This window comes from Ornithorhynchus anatinus, chromosome X1 (genome assembly GCF_004115215.2).
Source record: "Ornithorhynchus anatinus isolate Pmale09 chromosome X1, mOrnAna1.pri.v4, whole genome shotgun sequence".
NCBI classification, from domain to species: domain Eukaryota; kingdom Metazoa; phylum Chordata; class Mammalia; order Monotremata; family Ornithorhynchidae; genus Ornithorhynchus; species Ornithorhynchus anatinus.
This window is the reverse complement of record NC_041749.1, coordinates 34,380,487-34,400,800: the sequence shown is the minus strand read 5'-3', so window position 1 is coordinate 34,400,800 and position 20,314 is coordinate 34,380,487. Positions and strand designations below refer to the sequence as shown.

The 20,314-nt window shown below is 45.1% G+C and overlaps 1 protein-coding gene across 2 annotated transcripts in view; it reads right to left on the bottom strand.

The window, feature by feature from the left end:
* Window positions 1–2,190: 2,190 nt before the first annotated feature.
* FLT4 (fms related receptor tyrosine kinase 4) overlaps window positions 2,191–20,314 on the bottom strand; it is a 99,975-nt gene continuing 81,851 nt past the window's right edge. Inside the window, exons 20-30 of one of the 2 annotated variants that reach the window (XM_029051462.2) lie at window positions 19,808–19,896; window positions 19,312–19,465; window positions 17,964–18,058; window positions 16,462–16,584; window positions 14,431–14,542; window positions 13,687–13,786; window positions 13,215–13,320; window positions 11,770–11,909; window positions 9,035–9,155; window positions 8,504–8,589; window positions 2,191–4,333 (exon numbers count right to left, since the gene is read on the bottom strand). In XM_029051462.2, the coding sequence (XP_028907295.1) occupies window positions 4,114–4,333; window positions 8,504–8,589; window positions 9,035–9,155; window positions 11,770–11,909; window positions 13,215–13,320; window positions 13,687–13,786; window positions 14,431–14,542; window positions 16,462–16,584; window positions 17,964–18,058; window positions 19,312–19,465; window positions 19,808–19,896 (1,346 nt within the window). In that variant the 3' untranslated portion in view covers window positions 2,191–4,113. The remainder of the gene's footprint in view (window positions 4,334–8,503; window positions 8,590–9,034; window positions 9,156–11,769; window positions 11,910–13,214; window positions 13,321–13,686; window positions 13,787–14,430; window positions 14,543–16,461; window positions 16,585–17,963; window positions 18,059–19,311; window positions 19,466–19,807; window positions 19,897–20,314) is intronic. The other variant, XM_029051463.2, reaches the window with a different exon arrangement.

Here is a 20,314-nt window from a genome sequence, read left to right as displayed (position 1 = left end):
CGTCCGGCACATAGTATCTAAATGCCCAATAGTTGCTCTATTTGAAACGATAAGCAGCGTGGCCTAGTGGGTAGAGCACGGACCTGGGTGTCAGAGGACCCGGGTTCTAATCCCACTCTGCCACTTGTCTGCTGTGTGGCCTTGGGCAAGTCATTTCACTTCTCTGTGCCTCAGGTCCCTCATCTGTAAAATGGGAATTAAGACTGTGAGCCCCATATGGGACATATGCACCGTATCCAGTCTGCTAAACTTGTATCTTCCCCGGGCCTGGCACATATTAAGTGATTAACAAATATCATAAAAAGTTTAGTAGATAAAATAGCTATGACATTTTTCCCTACCTTCATAAGCTATTAGACTAAATAGGGTTGTTTGCTAAGTTTGATTGAAAACTTGCCTTCACTGGGAAACTAAACAGGAAGAAAGATGGATCTGGGTTGGTCGGATGGCCTGAGGAAGACCCCAGAATCGTTGCTTAATGGGACTCCCAAACTCTTTTGTTAATAATGTCCCTTTTACCATTATGGAATCTTCATTCACTTTCCTGAGATATCAACTACTCTGATTCCTTTATATTTGAAACTGTGACACCTCCACCACGATCCTGTTGCTGTCGTAGACTGGAGCTATTTGGTTCCAATGCATCATTTTGGGACTAGTAAAAAGGTCTGAGATCTGCACACTAATAATAATGATGATAATAATGATGGTATTAAGCACTTACTATAGGTCAAGCACTGTTCTAAGTGCTGGGGTAGATACAAGGTCATCAGGTTGTCCCAAATGGGACTCGCAGTCTTAATCCCCATTTTACAGAGGAGGGAACTGAGGCCCAGAGAAGTGAAGTGACTTGCCCAAGGTCACGCAGCAGACAAGTGGCGGAGCTGGGATTAGAACCCATGATCTCTGACTCCCAAGCCCGTGCTCTTTCCACTAAACCACACTGCTTCTAATCCAAGGACAATAAATAATGGTAACTGTGGATTTGTTAAGCATTTATTATGTGTCAAGCACTGTTCTAAGCACTGGGGTAGATACAAGATAATCAGATCAGACACTGTCCTGTCCCAGTCTAAGAAGGAGAACGAACGGATGTGAATCCCCATTTTACAGATGAAGAAACTGAGGCACAGAGAACTTAAGTGACGTGCCCAAGGTCACAGAGTCGGCCGGTGGCAGAACTGGGTTTAGAACCCATAACTTCTAACTCCAAGGCCTGTACTCTTCCCACTCATTTGTGCACTTGATACTTCAGTGGAGGGTAGCAAGTTATTATTGCAAATTCAGTTCAAAGAAGTTGAAAGTATTTGGGCCACTTATTTGCCACATGGTTTGAAAGACTGACTTTTTTATGGTACTCGTTAGCACTCACTCTCTGCCAGGTATTGTATTAAGGGCTGGGGTAGATAAAGTGTATTCAGATTGGACACAGTTCCTCTCCCACATAGGGCTCACAATCCTGATTCCCACTTTACAGATGAGGTAACTGAAGCACAGAGAAGTTAAATGATTTGCTCAAGGTCACAAAGCAGATGAGTGTCAGAGCCAGGATTAGAACACAGGTCTTCTGATTCCCAACCTCATGCTCTTCCCCCAAGGCCACACTGCTGATGTTCACCCACGGGGCTGGGATCCTTCTCTGTTTAACTGCTTCACATAATGCACAAAACTAGGGCTCATGTGAAAGTTTAATAAATACTTTTGATCATGATGATGACCTCATCTGTAAAATGGGGATTAAGACTGTGAGCCTCACGTGGGACAACCTGATTACCCTGTATCTCCCCCAGCGCTTAGAACAGTGCTCTGCGCATAGTAAGCGCTTAACAAATGCCAACATTATTATTATCATCATCTCTGGCTGTCGCAACAGCAATCAGAATATAAAGCATAGATGTTTCTAACATCAACTCTGCAGTATAGAAATGCAGAATGCCTTTTTTTTTTTTAGCATATTCTTAATACGATGTTGGGATTCATTCAGTGAAAGTAGGGCTACCACACCAGACTGGTAGTGATTAACTAAAGATGGGAAGAATCCTGGTCCAGTGCCGAGTGGAAAAAATGTTGCCCGGCGGAATGAAATGCACATTCGACTTTTATCACCAAACTACAGTAGATGATCTGCTGAGTAAAGTAATTAAGGTAGTACTGCATCACCGGCCTTGACAGCAAATAAAATAGAAGTCATTTTTGTAACTAAGATTCTGGTTTCAAATTTATTATTACTATTTGTTAAATATTTTAGGACTTTTGAAAAGTATCATTACTGTTTACAAAAAGTATGTTCCAGTAAAATTTTGTGTGCAGTTATGAGACAGGAAGTAGAGGTGACACAAAAAGGGTAGGAACAGATGATGCATAAGGTCTAGAGAATTTGTCCAACTTCTTGAAAAGCACATACCACCACTGATATTTTTGTGGAGAAAAGTTATTTCTACGTGATAGTGCTGCACTTCACATAAACCATAAATAGCTCTCTTTTGAGGAGGAGATAGTTGAACTCCTTTCAAATTCAAATATAATGAAGCAGATGACACATTGAGGAGCCCCGCTTAGGACGAATCAACGTTGAAAAGGTTTGGACAATGAGGATTACAGATTCATAAATGCATTCAGCCTATTACAGAGTAAAAATATAATCTGGAGAAAATAATGTCTGATACAACAAAATACCAAAACAATACCCTTAGTTCTATACACCGAAGCCTGTCCTGCAAGCACTTAACTCGGATGTGGAGACACCAACGGTGAGGGGAGCTTCTGCCAACAAGGAGTGGTCGGAGATTAAAGATGGAAAAGGATAATGTGAAGTATAACAAGTCACAGGAAACACATCTTGGGGAATTGGGGGCACAGGGCCCCCTCCAAAGAGTCTCTTACAAGGCTGCTCTAAAGATGATCAGCGGTTGCTTTCTCCAACCAAGGAGAAAGACGGATGGACTCTCGAAGGGACGTCAAACACTAATGTGTCCAGATGGGCCTCACGGAATTTCCCGTGATTTTGCTGGACTCATCAGTTTCATGAGCTCTTCACTTGGGAGCCTGTAAACGTCACTTTTCTGGACATCCTTCATAACACCAGGCAATCTTACTGGGTTGACCGAGGGCCTTAGCCTAAATAATCCTTCACGAAAAACGCAGACGTGGGTAAATGAGATGGAGCTCCTCTTTGGAGCTTTTCCTGGTGCCTCTGCTACTGGTATCAGATATTTACTTTCCCAAGTTACAACTCTTACTTGGATTCAAACTTGTTTACAGGGAAAGAACTTAATGTTACTGTAAATACTTAGGATTCTTTTTGGCTCATCTTTACTGATGACCCACCCCCGAAATTTAAAAATAGTAATAAAAAAACTTTCTCCTTTGATTCAATCTGTTCTTTTCAAACATCCAGTTAAAAGCCCCCCTCACTGGTATCACAAACCTTGGAAACAGCGACTTTGGAAAGGATGCAATTCCTCTCCCCCACCCCACCAGCCATAACAAAATTATAAAAATTCTTAGTTTGAGACTCAAAGGTGGTCAATGGATGCAAACATATTTGACAATTAAGGCTCGGTTTTAGCAGTGTTTTCTGTTGGTAAGTGTGCCTGGATCCTCCACAAAGGGATATTAAGGAGAGGGAATGGAGATATCTGAAGACAGAAACCTACAGAAAATAAGACTGCAAGTCCAAGACAAATATATCCAGGGGTCATCCAGGGGACATGGGTATCTGAGTGCATATTACAGCACGACCTCATTGCTTTTGTTGCCATCGTGAAAAACTTAGTGTTTGTTTTCTCATTCTTCTCAGCTGAGTATGCCATGAAGAGAACCAAAAAGAAAAAAATGCAAGGGGCAAAACTTCCTACTAGCCCATGAGGAAGAAATCTAATGAAACGATATAGGTGAATCCAGTTTCATCGTGTTTCTGGTCTTCTCCCGATAAGTATTTCCAAGGCGTTCTCTCTCTCGTCTTTCAGCTGTTCGGTGGGCAGAGGGGAGTGTCTCTCCCCTCCATAATCCTGTACTTTTGGCCAAGGGGGAAGCTCCTGTTTTGCAATCATGGTGTGGCACTTAGGGTCAGAGGCTGTTCTCCCACCTCGGTGTCTCTGCGGTCTGATCTCTTCAATATTGATCTGAGAAGAAGGAAGCGTGGATGGCGGGAGGACTGGCCAGCTCTCCTGGTGGGGTATAGCTGCCATCCTCAGAGTGTTCCGAGAGCTCCCCATATTCGCTGTTATAAAACGTCTGACCTCCAAGCTGGGACTGGTATGACGGCCGACATCTACCTCTCAGGTCTGATCGTTCCCTGTTCGAATCCACGTTTCTGCTGGACTTTTTACTGCTGCGAAGACAGATGTAACCAGATGCCTGATATTAGTCTGAGCTCTATTTGCTTTTTTAAAAAATGGCATTTAATAATAATAATAATAATGTTGGTATTTGTTAAGCACTTACTATGTGCAGAGCACTGTTCTCAGCTCTGGGATAGATACAGGGTAATCAGGTTGTCCCACTTGAGGCTCACAGTCTTAATCCCCATTTTACAGATGAGGTAACTGAGGCACAGAGAAGTGAAGTGACTTGCCTAAGGTCACACGGCGGACAAGTGGCAGAGCAGGAATTAGAACCTAGGTCCTTCGGACTCCCAGGCCCGTACTCTATCCATTAGGCTACAGTGCTTCCATTCAGAGACGTGGAAACAAGCCAAGTCTTCCAGGTTCGCAGATGAAAAGATGTTTCAAGCCCGATATAGTTGGAACTTTATCAATCAATCAATCATGTTCACTGAGCACTTATTGTGAGCACAGCATTGTATAAGGGGCTTGAAAGAGTACAATATCGTGGAGTTGGAGTGGAGTTCCCTACCCACAGTGAGCTTACAGTCTAGAGGGGGAGACAGATATTAATAGAAATAAATTAAATAATGGATATGTATATAAGTGTGTGGGGCTGAGGGAGGTCTGAATAAAGGGTGGAAATCCAAATGCAAGGGCGACTCAGAAGGGAGTGGGAGAAGATAAATGAGGGTTTAGCTGGGGAAGTCCTCTTGGAGGAACTGAGCTTTGAATAGGCCTTTGAAAGTGAGGAGAGCGATTGTCTGTCGGATCTGAAGAGGGAGGGCATCCCAGACCAGAGGCAGGAGGTGGGAAAGAGGTCGGCGGTGAGATAGACGAATTCGGGGTTCAGTAAGTAGGTTGGCCTTAGGGGAGGAAAGTGTGAGGGCTGGAGGATGGTTACTTTCTAAGATGAAAAAGGGTCAGGTAATCTCTCAATCAAGCTTCTTCCTGTGCTTCACACCGAATCCTCTGTATAATTCGGATCCATGGAGCTGGATGGACAAAATTGTGTGGGAGCCTGAAGAAGCAAGGGGTGCTGTCGTAGTCGTGGAGACAGGTACACCGGGAGTGCGACGTGAGGAAAGTCTGAACACTGCTCGAGAAAGGCACGCTTTCAAAGTAAACTTGAAGCAGCATGGTGTAGTGGATAGAGCACGGGCCTGAGAACACAAGGTCAGAGGTTCTAAACCTGACTCACCACTTGTCTGCTGTTTGACCTTGGGCAATCACTTCACTTCTCTAGACCTCAGTTCTCTCATCTGTAAAATGGGGATTAAGATTGGGAGCCCCACAAGGGACAGGGACTGTGTCCAACCTGATTTGCTTGTAACCACCCCAGCGCTTAGCACAGTGCCTGGTACATAGTAGGCGCTTTACAAATACAATTATTATTACAATTATTAAAATGAGTAACCACTGAGCCAGATGCACTCTGGCCCTCAGTGATTCACTGGTAGCAAATTAGGACCATGTTCTTTGGCACCAGGAATCTAGCAGTCTCTAAATTTAGCAATGCACTAAATGTTACCTGAGTGACATGGAGGACTCAAGATGCTGTTTGTTTTTTCTGTATGGTATTTGTTAAGCACTTACTATGTGCCAGGCACTGTACTGAGCCCAGGGGTTGATACAAATTAATCAGGTCGGATACAGTCCACGTCCCACGCGGGGCTCAGTCTTAATCCCCATTTTACAGATGAGGTAACTGAGGCACAGAGAAGTGAAACGACTTGCTCCAAGTCACACAGCAGACAAGTGGGAAAGCCAGGTTATATCCCACGTACTTCTGACCCCCAGGCCTGTGCTACACACATTAGGCCACACTGCCTCCCTGCTTCTCAAAGTACCTCTCAATATGAGGAAGGAACTTAGGTATTGGAAGAAACATCTTGAATCTGATCTTTCCAATGGGTAAAACATGCTCAGCTACATAGCCCTTGTAGTGTCATAGTGATTTGCAAATGAGTAAATATGAAATGTCATTACTGGATTAGATTAATCCGTCCAGTCCGGTATTCTGTATGTGATGATGGCCACAGTACTATCTGATAGTTACTCTTCTTGCCATCCATCCTAATGTTTAGGAAGGTACCATCAAACATCCTAAGCAGTATGGCCTAGTTAGAAGTTCATGGGCCTGGGAGTCGGAAGGCCTGGGTTCTGATCGACTCTGCCACTTGACTGCTGCGTGACTTTGGGCAAACCACTTCTCGGTGCCTGTTTCCTCAAATGTGAAATGGAGATTCAATACCTGTTGTTGTTCCTTAGACTGTGAGCCCATTTGTAGCTGATCTGATTAACTTGTATCTGCCCCAGTGCTTAAAACAGTTCTTGACACATAGAAAGCATTTAACAAATACCATAACCATCATCATCATCATCATCAAGACTTTTGGCCCTTACAATTCCCCCTAGCTTAAATCATGTATCCTTTTAAAAGGAGAGATTTTGTATAGTCACATTTCAAATAGTCATTTTACTAATTCAGCAATTGATGTTTCTTAATGGACCTACCCTTAATATGATCTTCCCATCTAAATTTTCATCACTGGAGCTTTGTGATTACTCTTATAAGGAATCAAATGAATCTTGGAACTTAAGGAATTACTTTTAAGGAATTACTCTTTTAAGGAATCAAATGAATCTTAGAGTGCAAGGATAAGACCGTGAATCCCAGGGATACTTGCAAAACCCAGTGGAATGTCTCTCCCCTCTCCAGTTCCTGCTTTACTCTGCTGCCCAGATCATGTTTCTGAAAATCTCTTCCGTCAATATCTCCCCATTCCTCTAAAACCTCCACTGTTTGCCATTCCATCGCCACATCAATCAAAAACTCCTTGCCATCAGCCATAAGGCACTCGATCAATTCTCTCCCTCCTACCTTACCTCATTAATCCTCTACTATAATCCATTCCCCAGACTTTGCTCCTTTAATGCCAATCCACTTTTTGTACCTTGATCTCATCTCTCCTGTCTCTGCCCATATCCTCTCTCTGGCCAAGAACTCCCTTCCCTTTCACGTTTGAAAATCCACAACTCTTCCCACCTTCAAAATTCTCCTATAATCATATTACCTCCAAGAGGCTTTCCCTGATTAAGTCCTCATTTCCCCTACCCACCCTCCTCTCTGAGTCACCTATGTCGTGTACCTCTTAAGCACTTTGATGCTCAGCACAACCTCACAGCATGTAGGCATGCATCCTTGTACTCTTCTGTTTTCCCAAATTATAATTTATTTCAATGACTGCCTCATCCTGTAGACTGTAAGCTCCTGTGGGCAGGGATCATGTCTGCTGACTCTATTGTACCATATTCTCCCAAGTCCTTAGTACAGTGCTCTGGCCACAGTAAGCGCTCAATAAAGCTGAGAAGCAGCTGAGAAGCAGCAGAGAAGCTGCTTCTTACTCAGCTGCTTACTGAGAAGCAGCGTGGCTCAGTGGAAAGAGCACGGGCTTTGGAGTCAGAGGTCATGAGTTCGAATCCCAGCTCTGCCACCTGTCAGCTGTGTGACTGTGGGCAAGTCACTTAACTTTTCTGGGCCTCAGTTACCTCATCTGTAAAATGGGGATTAAGACTGTGAGCCTCATCATGACAGCCTGATTCCCCTATGTCTACCCCAGCGCTTAGAACAGTGCTCTGCACATAGTAAGCACTTAACAAATACCAACATTATAATAAATCTGATTGACTGATTGCATGCTGGTAACAGAGACAGATATTCAGCAGCAGCAGTAATGCCAACTTTTCATTCTGAGTGAAGAAGCATAAACTGGGCAGGAATTTATTTTGGGGTGGGGTGGGGTGGGGGGAGATGAGAGCTGGAAGGGGGCAGTCTTCAAATGGCTCAAAGGCCAGAAAGCCACCGTTTTTGGCCTTTTCTGCCATGAAAGGAGACTCTCAGGTCTTTTTCACAGACCTGGGATGATTGAGGTTGAGAGTCACCCTGGCGGAATGGACATCTATGAGTTGAATCCTGAGAGTCATTAGATGGCAAAACTGATGTTTGGAAAGGGTAGTGGATGGAGTTACTGCATGTTATGATAAATCCTTCAATTCATAGTTTTTTATAAACTAAATATGGTTACACCATTCTGCAAATGGAAAAATCGAAGCCCAGAGACACTGCTCTAAAGGTCAGAAAATGATCTGTTCAGCGGCTGAGAAAGAGAAGTTACCTGAATCCACCTTCTTTTCTGTGTCTGTTTTCTATCCTCTCGAATTCCTCAGATGCCAGGACCATCCCACTGTCTGTCTGGTTGTCCTGTAAGGAGACAAAGGAGGCTTAATCATTCTTATCTTTGACAGATGAGTCATTCTTACCACTTGGTACACAGAGCCGAGATAAGACTTTTAATAAAAGCAAATAGAGGAAGTAATGGGAACAGGGAAAATATCACATGAAGCTGGGGTGTCCTGTGGTGGACAGCTTGTATTCAGTCATCATGACAGGTCTGTGGTGTCATTTTTCCAAAATGAGATTGTTCAGGGCCAGCAAAAGTGAGATGACCCTTGAAAGACTCACTCTAACCCACAGGGGAGCCGGTAAAAGGGATTGGGTGATGTATTCCCAGGCAGTCTGTGGGAGGACCTCCCCATCAGGTGTTTGATGGATGAACTGAACTGGCCCTGCTGTACTTTCCTGCTTCAGACTGAAACTCTGCAGACTTCAAATAACTTAACTCACCCTCCCCACCGCCATAACTTACCGGGTGTGTCTTATACATCGTGTGTGTCATGGGAAACTCCTCAAAGGTTTTTATTCTGGATGGACACCTTATCTGATTCCCTCCGGTCAAACAACCAGGAAACGACACACAATTATAGTATCTGTTTGAAGAAAATGTACAGTGCAGAAAAATCATAATAACAATTCTGGCATATGTTAAGCGCTTATTGAGTGCCAGACACTGTATTTAAGGCACTGGGGTGGATACTAGCAAATCAGGTTGGACACAATCCCTGTTCCAAATAGGGCTCACAGTCTCAATCCCCATTTTACAGAAGAGGAAATTGAGGCACAGAGAAGTGAAGTGACTTGCCCAAGGTCATAGAGCAGACAAGTGGCAGAGCTGGGATTAGAACTCATAACTTTCTGACTCCCTGCAGAAGGAAATGCTGCAGTAATGATCTGCTGCAGTAATGACTTTAGCATCACATGCCCCACTCAGGTTTTCCTAACATTTCCCGTCCTTCCACCCTCCCCAGAGCCACTTCCCTAACTCGAACACCACTACTTGTCAGCTCTGAATGGTAATAGTGATTGTGGTATTTACGGGCTATATGCTTAGCGCTGTGCTAAGTGCTGGGGTAGATAAGAGATCAAAAATTTGGGCACGGTACCCATCCCTCATGGAACTCATGGCCTAAGCATGACCTTAGTCCCAGCTCTGCCACTTGTCAGCTGTGTGACTGTGGGCAAGTCATTTCACTTCTCTGGGTCTCAGTTGCCACCTCTGTAAAATGGAGATGAAGACTGTGAGCCTCACGTGGGAAAACCTGATTACCCTGTATCTACCCCAGCGCTTAGAACAGTGCTCTGCACATAGTAAGTGCTTAACAAATGCCAACATTAAGCAGTTTATCCTGTGAAACAGAGTTTATCCTCCTTTTATCAAGGAGAGTATGAGGGAGAGGACGGGGGAGGCTGGCTTAGAAAAACGGTGTTGAAGGGAGTTATGCCGAAGACCCAAAATGTACAATAGTGTCCCTCGAGTTCATTGTGGGCAGGGAACGTATCTACCGATTCTGTTGTATTGTACTCTCCCAAACGTTTAGTACAATCCTCTGCACACAGTACGTGCTCAATAAATACCATTGATTGATCTTAAAGCAAGACTAATTTTATGTACTCAGTAAACAAAAAAGGTCAATCCCAAGGGAGGAAGGGAAGCAACACCAAGTTCATTTATTCATTTAATCATATTTATTGAGCGCTTACTGTGTGCAGAGCACTGTACTAAGCACTAACAAATAGAGACGATCCCTGCCCAACAACGGGCTCACAATGTAGAAGGGGGGAGACCGACATCAAAACAAGTACGCAGGCATCAATAGCATCAATATAAATAAATAGAATTATAGATATATACACATCATTAATAAAATAAATAGAATAATAAATATCATTTCTATAAGCTCCTTGAGGGCAGGGATCATGTCTACTAACTACTGCTAGTCTCTCAAGTTCTTAGCATAGTATTCTGCCCACAGCAAACTGTCAGTAAATGTCTAATCAAATTGGGCAGTGCTTGAAGGAAATCATCCTTTATTGTCAATAAATGGACCAAGTGAACTTTCATAAATTCAGTCGTATTTAGGCACATGTTCTTCCCCGTCTAACAGCCCCACAGCACTTAAGTACATAACTGTAATTTTATTTATTTGTATTGAAGTCTGCCTCCCCCACTCTAGACTGTAAGCTCGTCGTGGGCAGGGAATGTCACACAGTAAGCGCTCAATAAATGCAATTGAATGAATGGAGTGCTTACTGTGTGCAAAGCATTGTACTAAGCGCTTGGGAGAGTACAATATAACAATCACCAGACAAATTCGCTGCCCGCAATGCATTTACAGTCTAGAATGAGAATCAATCAATCACTAGTATTAACTGAGCGATTACTATTCAATAGTATTTATTGAGCGCTTACTATGTGCAGAGCACTGGACTAAGCGCTTGGAATGAACAAGTCGGCAACAGATAGAGACGGTCCCTGCCGTCTGACGGGCTTACGGTCTGATCGGGGGAGACGGGCAGACGAGAACAATGGCGATAAATAGAGTCGAGGGGAAGAACATCTCGTAAAAACCGATGGCGACTAAATAGAATCGAGCCGATGTACATCTCATTAACAAAATAAATAGGGTAATGAAAATATATACAGTTGAGCAGATGAGTACAGTGCTGAGGGGACAGGAAGGGAGAGGGGGAGGAGCAGAGGGAAATGGGGGGAAAAGAGGGTTAAGCGGCGGAGAGGTGAAGGGGGGGGTGGTAGAGGGAGTAGAGGGAGAAGGGGAGCTCAGTCTGGGAAGGCCTCTTGGAGGAGGTGAGTTTTACTAAGTGCTAATGTCTTACTATACTAAGTACTTGGGAGAGTTCAGTACAACAGAATTAGCCCATAAAATGAGCTGACAAGGTCATTTTCCCCTTTGACCTCCATGAGCCTAAGCTCCCAGCTACTCAATCACAGTGTTACTGGAACTGAGGAGGAGCGGGGAAAAATATGGGCTCCCCCTGAAAACCAACGGACAATCTCCCCCAGCTGGGCATCTTTTATTTCCGAGACTCAAACAGGACTCCTGTAAATGCTGACGGTCTGATTTCAGGACCATCTAAAACACTCGAGACTCTAGTATTTCTCGGATTTCTTCCTCAGTAGTTTCCAAGTTGCTTTCCCATCTAATCCCATTTGGTCTGATCACCAGACGGAATATAGAGCCTTACCTTGCTGCTAGACTATGGCAGCGGAGTCTCATGTCAAATTCCTCTTCGTCGGAGTTCTGGTGGGCAGAGGAGGGCACCTGGGAAAAGCCGTCGTCCTCGGAACTCTGGGAGTCATTGAGGGGGATGTAGTCCTTCCCCTCCTGGTGAGAAGGAGAGGGAAAGCTTCAGAGACAGAGCTATTATTATTATTCTGTGGCCCAAACTTGAAATAAATCCCCCGGATTGGGGCACTCAGCCAAAGCAGCAGAGTCTAGTAGATAGAGCACAGGCCTGAGAATCAGAATGACCTGGGTTCTAATCCAGGCTCCATCACTTGGGTGAATCCTTTACTTCTCTGTGCCTCAGTTACTTCGTCTCTAAAATGGGGATTAAGACTGTGAGCCATATGTTGGACAGGGACTATGTCCAAACTGATTAACTTGTACTGAAACCAGCACTTAGTACAGTGCCTGGCACATAATAAGCACTTAACAAATACCATAAAAAAAAAAGCAGAATATTCTCCCCACAGAAATCCACCATTCACTCAATCAATGGCATTTACTGAGCACTTACTGAACTATGCTCTTGGGGAATGCAAAAAAAAATAGAATTGATGGACACAATTCCTTCTTTAAAAAACCATTATTTGTTAAGCACTTACAATGTGACAGCCACTGTTACTAAGCACGGGGGAAGATACAAACCAATCAGGTTGGACACCGTCCAGGTCCCACAGAGGGCTCATTGTATTAATGCCCATTTTATAGATGAGATGACTGAGGCACAGAGAAGTTAAATGAGCAGACAAGTGGAGGGGCCAGCATTAGAACCTAGTTCCTTCTGACTTGCAGGCCTGTGCTCTATCCACTAGGCCCCTCTGCTTGAGATAACCTTCCCCGTACTATTCTCTGAGACAAACTGATCAGTGTCATTTTTTTTTTTTGTATTTGTTAAGTACTTACTATGTGCCAGACATTGTAGTAAGGGCTGGATAGATACAATCCCATCAGGTTGGACACAGTCCATGTCCCATATCAATCAGTCAATCGTATTTATTGACCACTCACTATTTGCAGAACACTGTACTAAGTTCTTGGGAGAGTACAATACAACAGAATTAGCAGACACTTTCCCTGCCCTTAACAAGCATGGGACTCACAGTCATAATCCCCATTTTACCGGTGAGGTAACTGAGGCACAGAGAAGTTACTTGCCCAAGGTCACAGAGCAGATAAAAGGTGTAGCTGTGATTAGAACCCAGGTCCTTCCGACTCTCAGGCTCACACTCTCATTTTCTAAGACAGTCTGTCTAGTACCGATGTCTGAGACAATTAGTACGCTGCCATAGTCTGAGACAACCAGCCCAGTGTCAAAATCTGAGACTACCAGCCCAGTGCCATTGCCTGACTCAACCAGACCAGTACCAGTTAGTGCTGGGATAAAAAGGGATGCAAGGGATTCACCTGCTGAACATTTTCCTGCAATAGGTCTCCTAGGATCTCCACCAAATCCGAGAACGTAGGTCTCTCTTTAGGATCTCCGTACCAGCAGCTCAGCATAATGCGGTATCTGTCAAGAGAAGAAAACAATTCTGTTTTCCAAATTAGCTCATTCCTTTATTTCTACTTTGGGGAAATTAAATAAGACAATGGCCTCATGGGGATGAAGAAAGGGGCTGCCTCCTACTCAGACTGAGTCATTCCACACAGACTCCAGGATAAACTTTTCATTCGGAGGCTCATTACGGACCCTAAAAACCAGTTTTTGCATGAAACTTCTGGGTTTCTACCGACTATTACATCAACTCCATCTTAATGGCAATTGAGAGCAAACCCTTCTGGTTCAGGGCACCCCAGAGGGGCGCTTGGTTGGACTTAGTTTCCGGCCTTGCACGAGGTGACCGGTGTCTATTTGGGGCTGATGTCTGAGACCCACATTTCGGCTGTGGCATATTCTGGAGCTCTCATTCTGGTACCATCCTTCAGTCTCTGGCAGAAATCCTCATTTATCTGCACTCCAGGGTATGGTGATGCACCTAGACAATTACACGATGGTTTTGAGTGAGGGAAGCACAGTCTGAAATCACATTCCCTCCAAGAGGCCATCCCTGATTAAACCCCCCTTTCCTCTTTTCCCGGTCCCTTCTGCGTCGCCCTGACTTGCTCCCTTTTTTCTTCCCCCCATCCAGCCCTACAGCATTTATGTACATATCTGTAATTTATTTATATTAATGTCTGTCTCCCCCTCTTCTCGACTGCAAGCTCGTTGTGAGCAGGGAATGTGTCTGTTTATTGTTGTATTTTACTCTCCCAAATGCTGAGCAGTGCTCTGCATATGACTGACTGAATGAATGAATGAATGAACAAACAACACAGGGACCCAACTCCTATTTGATCTGTCTCTCCAAATCTCTAGGAGTTAAGTCCTTACCTTTCCTCCCCGCACCTATAGAGGAAGACTCCCTCTCTGCCCCCTACCACCTTCTTCGTCCACCTCCTAATCAATCAATCAATCAATCAATGGTATTTAAGCACAATTCTACAACAGAATTAGTAGACGCGTTCCCTGCCCATAATGAGCTTATAACAGCCGGTGCTGAAGAAAGAGACACTTCTCCTTCTCCGAGGACACCTCTGCTGTCCCTTTGATTCTTCTCCAGGCTCCCCATTATCCACTTACCTAGAGAAAAGATCTCCCAGAGCAGAACTCCAAAGGACCAGACATCACTCTGGGTGGTGTAGACTTTATCAAAGATGCTTTCTGGAGCCATCCACTTCAAAGGGAGGCGGGCCTGGGAAAGAGAAGCATACAGAGTCAAGCAAAACACCCTCGGGAATCTCGTTCATGGAGGGGATAGCAACAAGGTCTGGTGGAAAGACCAAAGTTCGGGGAGTGGGAACATCTGGGTGATAGCCGCGACTCTTCTCCTGACTTGCCGTGTGGCTTTGGACAATTTACTCAACAACTCGGTGCCTGCTTTTCCTTGACTGCAAAACGGGTATAATAAATAATGCCTGCCTCTCCCTACTTCCCCGGGGTGTTTTAGGGATAAAATGAGTTAATTGAGGTAAAAGAGATAAAAGTATTACCTCAATTCAAGTGAATCAGCCAGTGATGTTGACTGAGCGGTTACTGTATGTAGAGCACTGTATTACGTACTTAGAAGAGTACAACAGAATTGGTAAGCAGAATCCTGGCCCTGAAGGAGCTTAAAATCTACAGGAGATATTAATAATACTATCCTGGAACACACTATTATTCCTGGTACAATATTTATGACAATTTTTAGCAAGTGTCTCCTAGTGTGCTCACTGCTGAAAAGAGATAAGGAGAGTGGCAAGACCACTCAAATTAAAACAAAGTCACTGGTCCAATAATTCTCTCCCTTATAGCAACAAAGAAGTACATACATTCCTGGCAGGTTGATTGATGGGGAGATTTGGGGCCTGTGAATGGATTAAGATGGACAGGTATTTTAGGCAGCTGAGAGATGGAAGCAGAGTAATATAGTAATAGGCCCGGGAGTCAGATGACCTGGGTTCCAATACCTGCTCTATCACTTACCTGCTGTGTGATTTAGGGCAAGTCACTTTGCTTCTCTGGGCTTCAGTTCCCTAACATGTAAAAATGGGGATAAGATACGTGTTCTCCCTCCTACTTAGCCTCTGAGCCCCGTGTGGGACAGGGACTGTGTCCTACCTGATTTACTTGCATCTACTCCAGTTCTTAAAACAGTGTTGATCACATAGTAAGTGCTTAACAAATTTAATAATAATAATAATAATCCCTCCACTTTCTGGTCATGCCACCCCATCAAAAACTTCAATCTTCATGTATATGTCAGTTTATTAATTTATTCAATTCTGTCACTCATTGAATATTTGGTCGCTTATACCTACATGTCTCCCCAATTAGACTGGCAGGGACCATATCTTTTACTTCTCAGACATGTTCCTAAACACCTAGCACAGTGCTTTGCACATAAAAGGCACTTAATCCATGCTGTCATCCACCTTCACAACAAACAGTAATTCTTTATCATTGACTTGAAGGCATTCTGTCGGCTTTACTTACCTTGCGGATTTCCTACTAAAACCCAGCCCACAAACTTTGCTCCTCTAATGTCGACCTACTTACCTTATCTCAATTATGTCCATCCCACCACTGATCCGTTGCCTACATTCTCCCCCGGGCTTAGAACTCCCTCTCTCTTCATATATGACAGACCACCACTCTTCCCATCTTCAAAGCCCTTCTAAAAGCATAAATCCTCCAAGAGGCCTTCCCCGACAAAACACTCATTTTCCCGGCTATCTTTCCCTTCTGCTTCACCCATGTACTTGGTCCGTACCCTTTAAACACTTGATAATCCCCCCACCCTCAGCTCCACAGCACTTACATACAAACCGTAATCTATAATATCTGTCTCCCCCTCTAGACTGTGCATTCTTTGTTGGGCAGGGGACATTTCTACCAACTCCGTTGTACCGTACTATCCCAAGAGCTTAGCACAGTGCTCTGCATACAATAACCATCCAACAAATACCACCGATTGATTACTCCTGCTGGTGTTACTAGATGCTGGCATTCCTAGCAGGATGAGGCATCTGAATGATTTTCCCACTGAGGAGATTTCACTCACTTTTGGAAAAATGTATTTATTGTAAGCCTCCCTATCGAAGAGCGTTTGATCTCAGACCCCGAACTTACACTGCCCTTTCTGACATAGTCAGGATCCTTGTAGATGTCCCGGGCCAACCCAAAGTCACAGATTTTCACCACGTTGTTCTCCGACAGCAAGATGTTGCGTGCCGCCAGGTCTCGGTGGATGCACTAGGGGAAAATGAGAGCGAGAGGAGCTCAGAAAGAATCCGAGACAAAGGTCTCCCTAGAGGAAATAAGAAATGGAAATACCAGGAAGCTTCCCTCTATAACAAAGTGAAATCAAGAAGCCAGAATTTTAGGGGTCCGCAGGCCCAGAGACCTAGGCTTTAATCTGGCCGGCCAGCCCTCAGATGGAAATTCACCCTGAGACTCACTGCTTCTCTGACACATCCACAATCCCAACAACACCGGGTTCAATTCAGAACCGAATCTTGCAGGATATTCCCAGGTTTATATATAACAGCATGGCCTAGTGGAAAGAGTCAGAGGGCCTGAGAGTCAGAGGACCTGGGTTCCAACCTCGGCTCCCCTAATTGCTTGTTGGGTGACCTTGGGCAAGTCACTTCACTTCTCCTTTGCCTCAACGGTAAATTGGGGATTAAATCCTACTCCCTCTACTCAGACTGTGAGCCCCATGTGGGAGGGATTGGGTTCAACCTGATTAACTTGCATCTACCCCAATGCTTAGAATGGCGTTTAGAAGACATAGTAAGTGCTTAACATAATAATGATAGTGATAATAATAATAATGTTGGTATTTGTTAAGTGCTTACTATGTGCTGAGCACTGTTCTAAGCACTGGGGTAGATACAGGGTAATCAGGTTGTCCCACGTGAGGCTCACAGTCTTCATCCCCATTTTACAGATGAGGGAACTGAGGCCCAGAGAAGTGAAGTGACTTGCCCACAGTCACACAGCTGCCAGGTGGCAGAGCCGGGATTCGAACCCATGACCTCTGACTCCCAAGCCCGGGCTCTTTCCACTGAGCCACGCTGCTTCTAATAACAATAATAATAATAATAGTAATAACGGCTGTTAAATCTCCAGGGCCCAACTAAACATGTCCTCCCTTCCCCACCCACAAACACCACTCTATCCCATCCAACCTGTTGCTTCTTGGCTGGACAAACCATTCAGTCGTTTATCACTTTTCTTTTCTTTCCTTGACAATTTATTTACTGTGCATGGGGTCAGATTGTCCTAGTTCATCAGTGGCCAGCTGCTGACAGTCAATTGTTCCGAAGCAAATATAAGTTATGTACCACACTCCACCAAAGGTTTTGATCAACAACACAGAACACAAAGACGCCTCTCTCTCATGTGCCTGGGGGAAAGCTGGAGAGAATGAAAAAACTACTCATTCCACCCCACTGAACTCTGGTTTTTCTCCTCCTCCAAGATAAGGCATTAAATGGTGGTCTGCCTTTCCTGTGTCAGATATTTTACAGTTGCTTTAGAACCCTCTAATGCTTGGTTTCTGGAAGTCACGCGGTGTCCTCCTGGAAGTGTGCCGAGTGCAATTTCACCAGATTCTAAAGCCAACTCACCTTTCTGGAAGCCAGGAACTCCATTCCTCTGGCCACCTGGAAGCTGTAGCAGATCAGGTCTTCCATGGTCAGTGGGCTTTGCCACAGATCATCCACTGTTCCAAACAAACAAGGGGAAATTTACGTCTGTGAATCACCGGCAAAAAACTCATGAGCTCTCCCAAGCACTTTGTACGGTTGCTAGGTACAGTGTAAGCACTTTGATGATGACCTGACCCAGGTGCTGCCTGACCTTTTCAACACCTACAGACTTCCACAAGGCTGGGAGCAGCGTTGTTTGGCATTAAGATAGGGACTTTCCTGTCAGGGATGGGAAAAGAAATATCCCATCAAGAAGCAGCCTAGCCGAAAGAGCCCAGGTCTGCGAGTGAGAGCCGAGTCCTCCACTTGTCTGCTGAATTACCACAGCCAAGTCACTTGACCTCTCTGTTGCTCATATGTAAAATGGGGAATTAAATACCTGTTCTCCTTCCCCTTTAGATTGAAACCCCTTATGAGATAGGAATGTGCCTGACCTGCTTATTTTGTATCTACCACAATGGTTGGTCCACCATAAGTGCTTACTGATAGTAATAATAATAACAATAATAATTCCTAGTTAGAGAGATCCAGAAGACTGAGTTTGAAACTTCTCTCAGACAATGCATTACTTACCCTTCCCCTCCCAACCCTAATTATTGATTCTCTTTTTATGGATTATAGTTATCTACTCGTTTCTTCTGTTCAACTGTAATCTCTCTGTTGGCAGAGAACTATGTAGGCTTTATTTTTTTAATGGCGCCTGTTAAGCACTTACTTTGTTCAAGGCACTGTACTAACTGCTGGGGGTAGGTGAAAGCTAATCAGTTTGGTTATAGTCCATGTCCCACGTGGGAGTCACAGTCTCTATTCTCATTTTCGGCTGAGGTAACTGAAGCACAGAAAAGTGAAGGGACTTGCCCACGATCCCACACCAGGCAAGTGTCGGAGCCGGAATTGGAACCCAGGTCCTTCTGATTCCCAGGTCCATGCTCTATCTACTAGACTACGCTGCTTCTCAGTCTTCAACCTGGTATCTTCATATCCAATTTGGTAGGCACCCCAAGGATGTTCAATAATGTGATCGACAGCCTGACTGACTTCGCCAGCCTCCGACGCTCACTGGCACTCTCTCTTAGTATCTTCAGGGGAAGAGACGCGGCACTACATGGAGGATCCTGCAACCCAGTGCAACAATAAAACAACCCTCTGCCCGTCACTGGAAATCCAGACTACGGTGGGACTGGTGTGATGTGTTGCCAGTCATTCTGTTACTTCGGGGCCAGTGCTTTGCAAGGCTATCATCTGGAGAGTTTTCAGACCTCCTCACCTTCCTGGACAGGTTGGGCCCGGGCGGGCTGGCTCCTGCCCATCAGCAGCCTGACGAAGATGGCGCTGTCACTGGTCCCGGCTCGGCTCCTCCGGTCTGCCTTCACCGCTTCCACCATGGAGCGGACTTGGCTCCTCAGCCTTGGGGGCTTCTCCTGAGGATACGGACAGGGTCACAGAGGAGAGCGTGAAGCACTCTAATCACTGCGGCGGGGAGGGGGCTCTGAGATAACGCCCCAACTTGGACTTGGAGGGGCCACTTCGGCAGAGGAATACCAAAGCCCTGGAACTCTGTCGTAGAACTCTTGTCAGTCCTGTTCTAGGACTCGGGCCTCCATTAGGATTTTATTTAGGGGCCACACATAGACATGTAGAATTTTTCTACCATTTGGTACATCTACACAAACTGTTCTCTTGTATGGTAAAGGAGGTGCTACCCCGTACCCCCCCCCCCCCCAGCCCCACAAGTACGTTGAAGAGCAAAGGAGGCAGCCTACCCTGAACGGGCTGAATCCTTCGCGCTTGGTCCGCAAGTAGTTGGAAAGATTCCCGTATTTACAGAACTCCACGATGACCATGAGAGGTCCTGGAAGAGGAAAGAGAGAGGAAGAAGGGTGTGGTGAGCGTGGCACTTCCAGAGGGCACCGGTAGAGAATGAGGGTCCCCTTGGGCATGGGTAGGGCTGGGAAACATTGGGATGTACAGGAAGAGTGGACGCTGAGGTCACGGAGGCCCAACCCGTCCAACTCACAGAGTGGAAGCAGCTGTGTCTGTCCCTTGGGACACAGCCCAAAGAGCAGCATCACTCTGCTTCCCCACCATGTGAATTGGAGCCTCCTGGGCTGTAATACGTTGCCAAGTCGATCGATTACACAGTTCTTCTCTCCCCGTAGCCCAGAGGTACTGCCATGGGTAACTAGGTGCCAGCTCCCCTCAAAAGGCACATCACTCCCTCGCCACCTTTGTGGACTCAACTATAACGGAAGAAATCCATCAATCAAAAA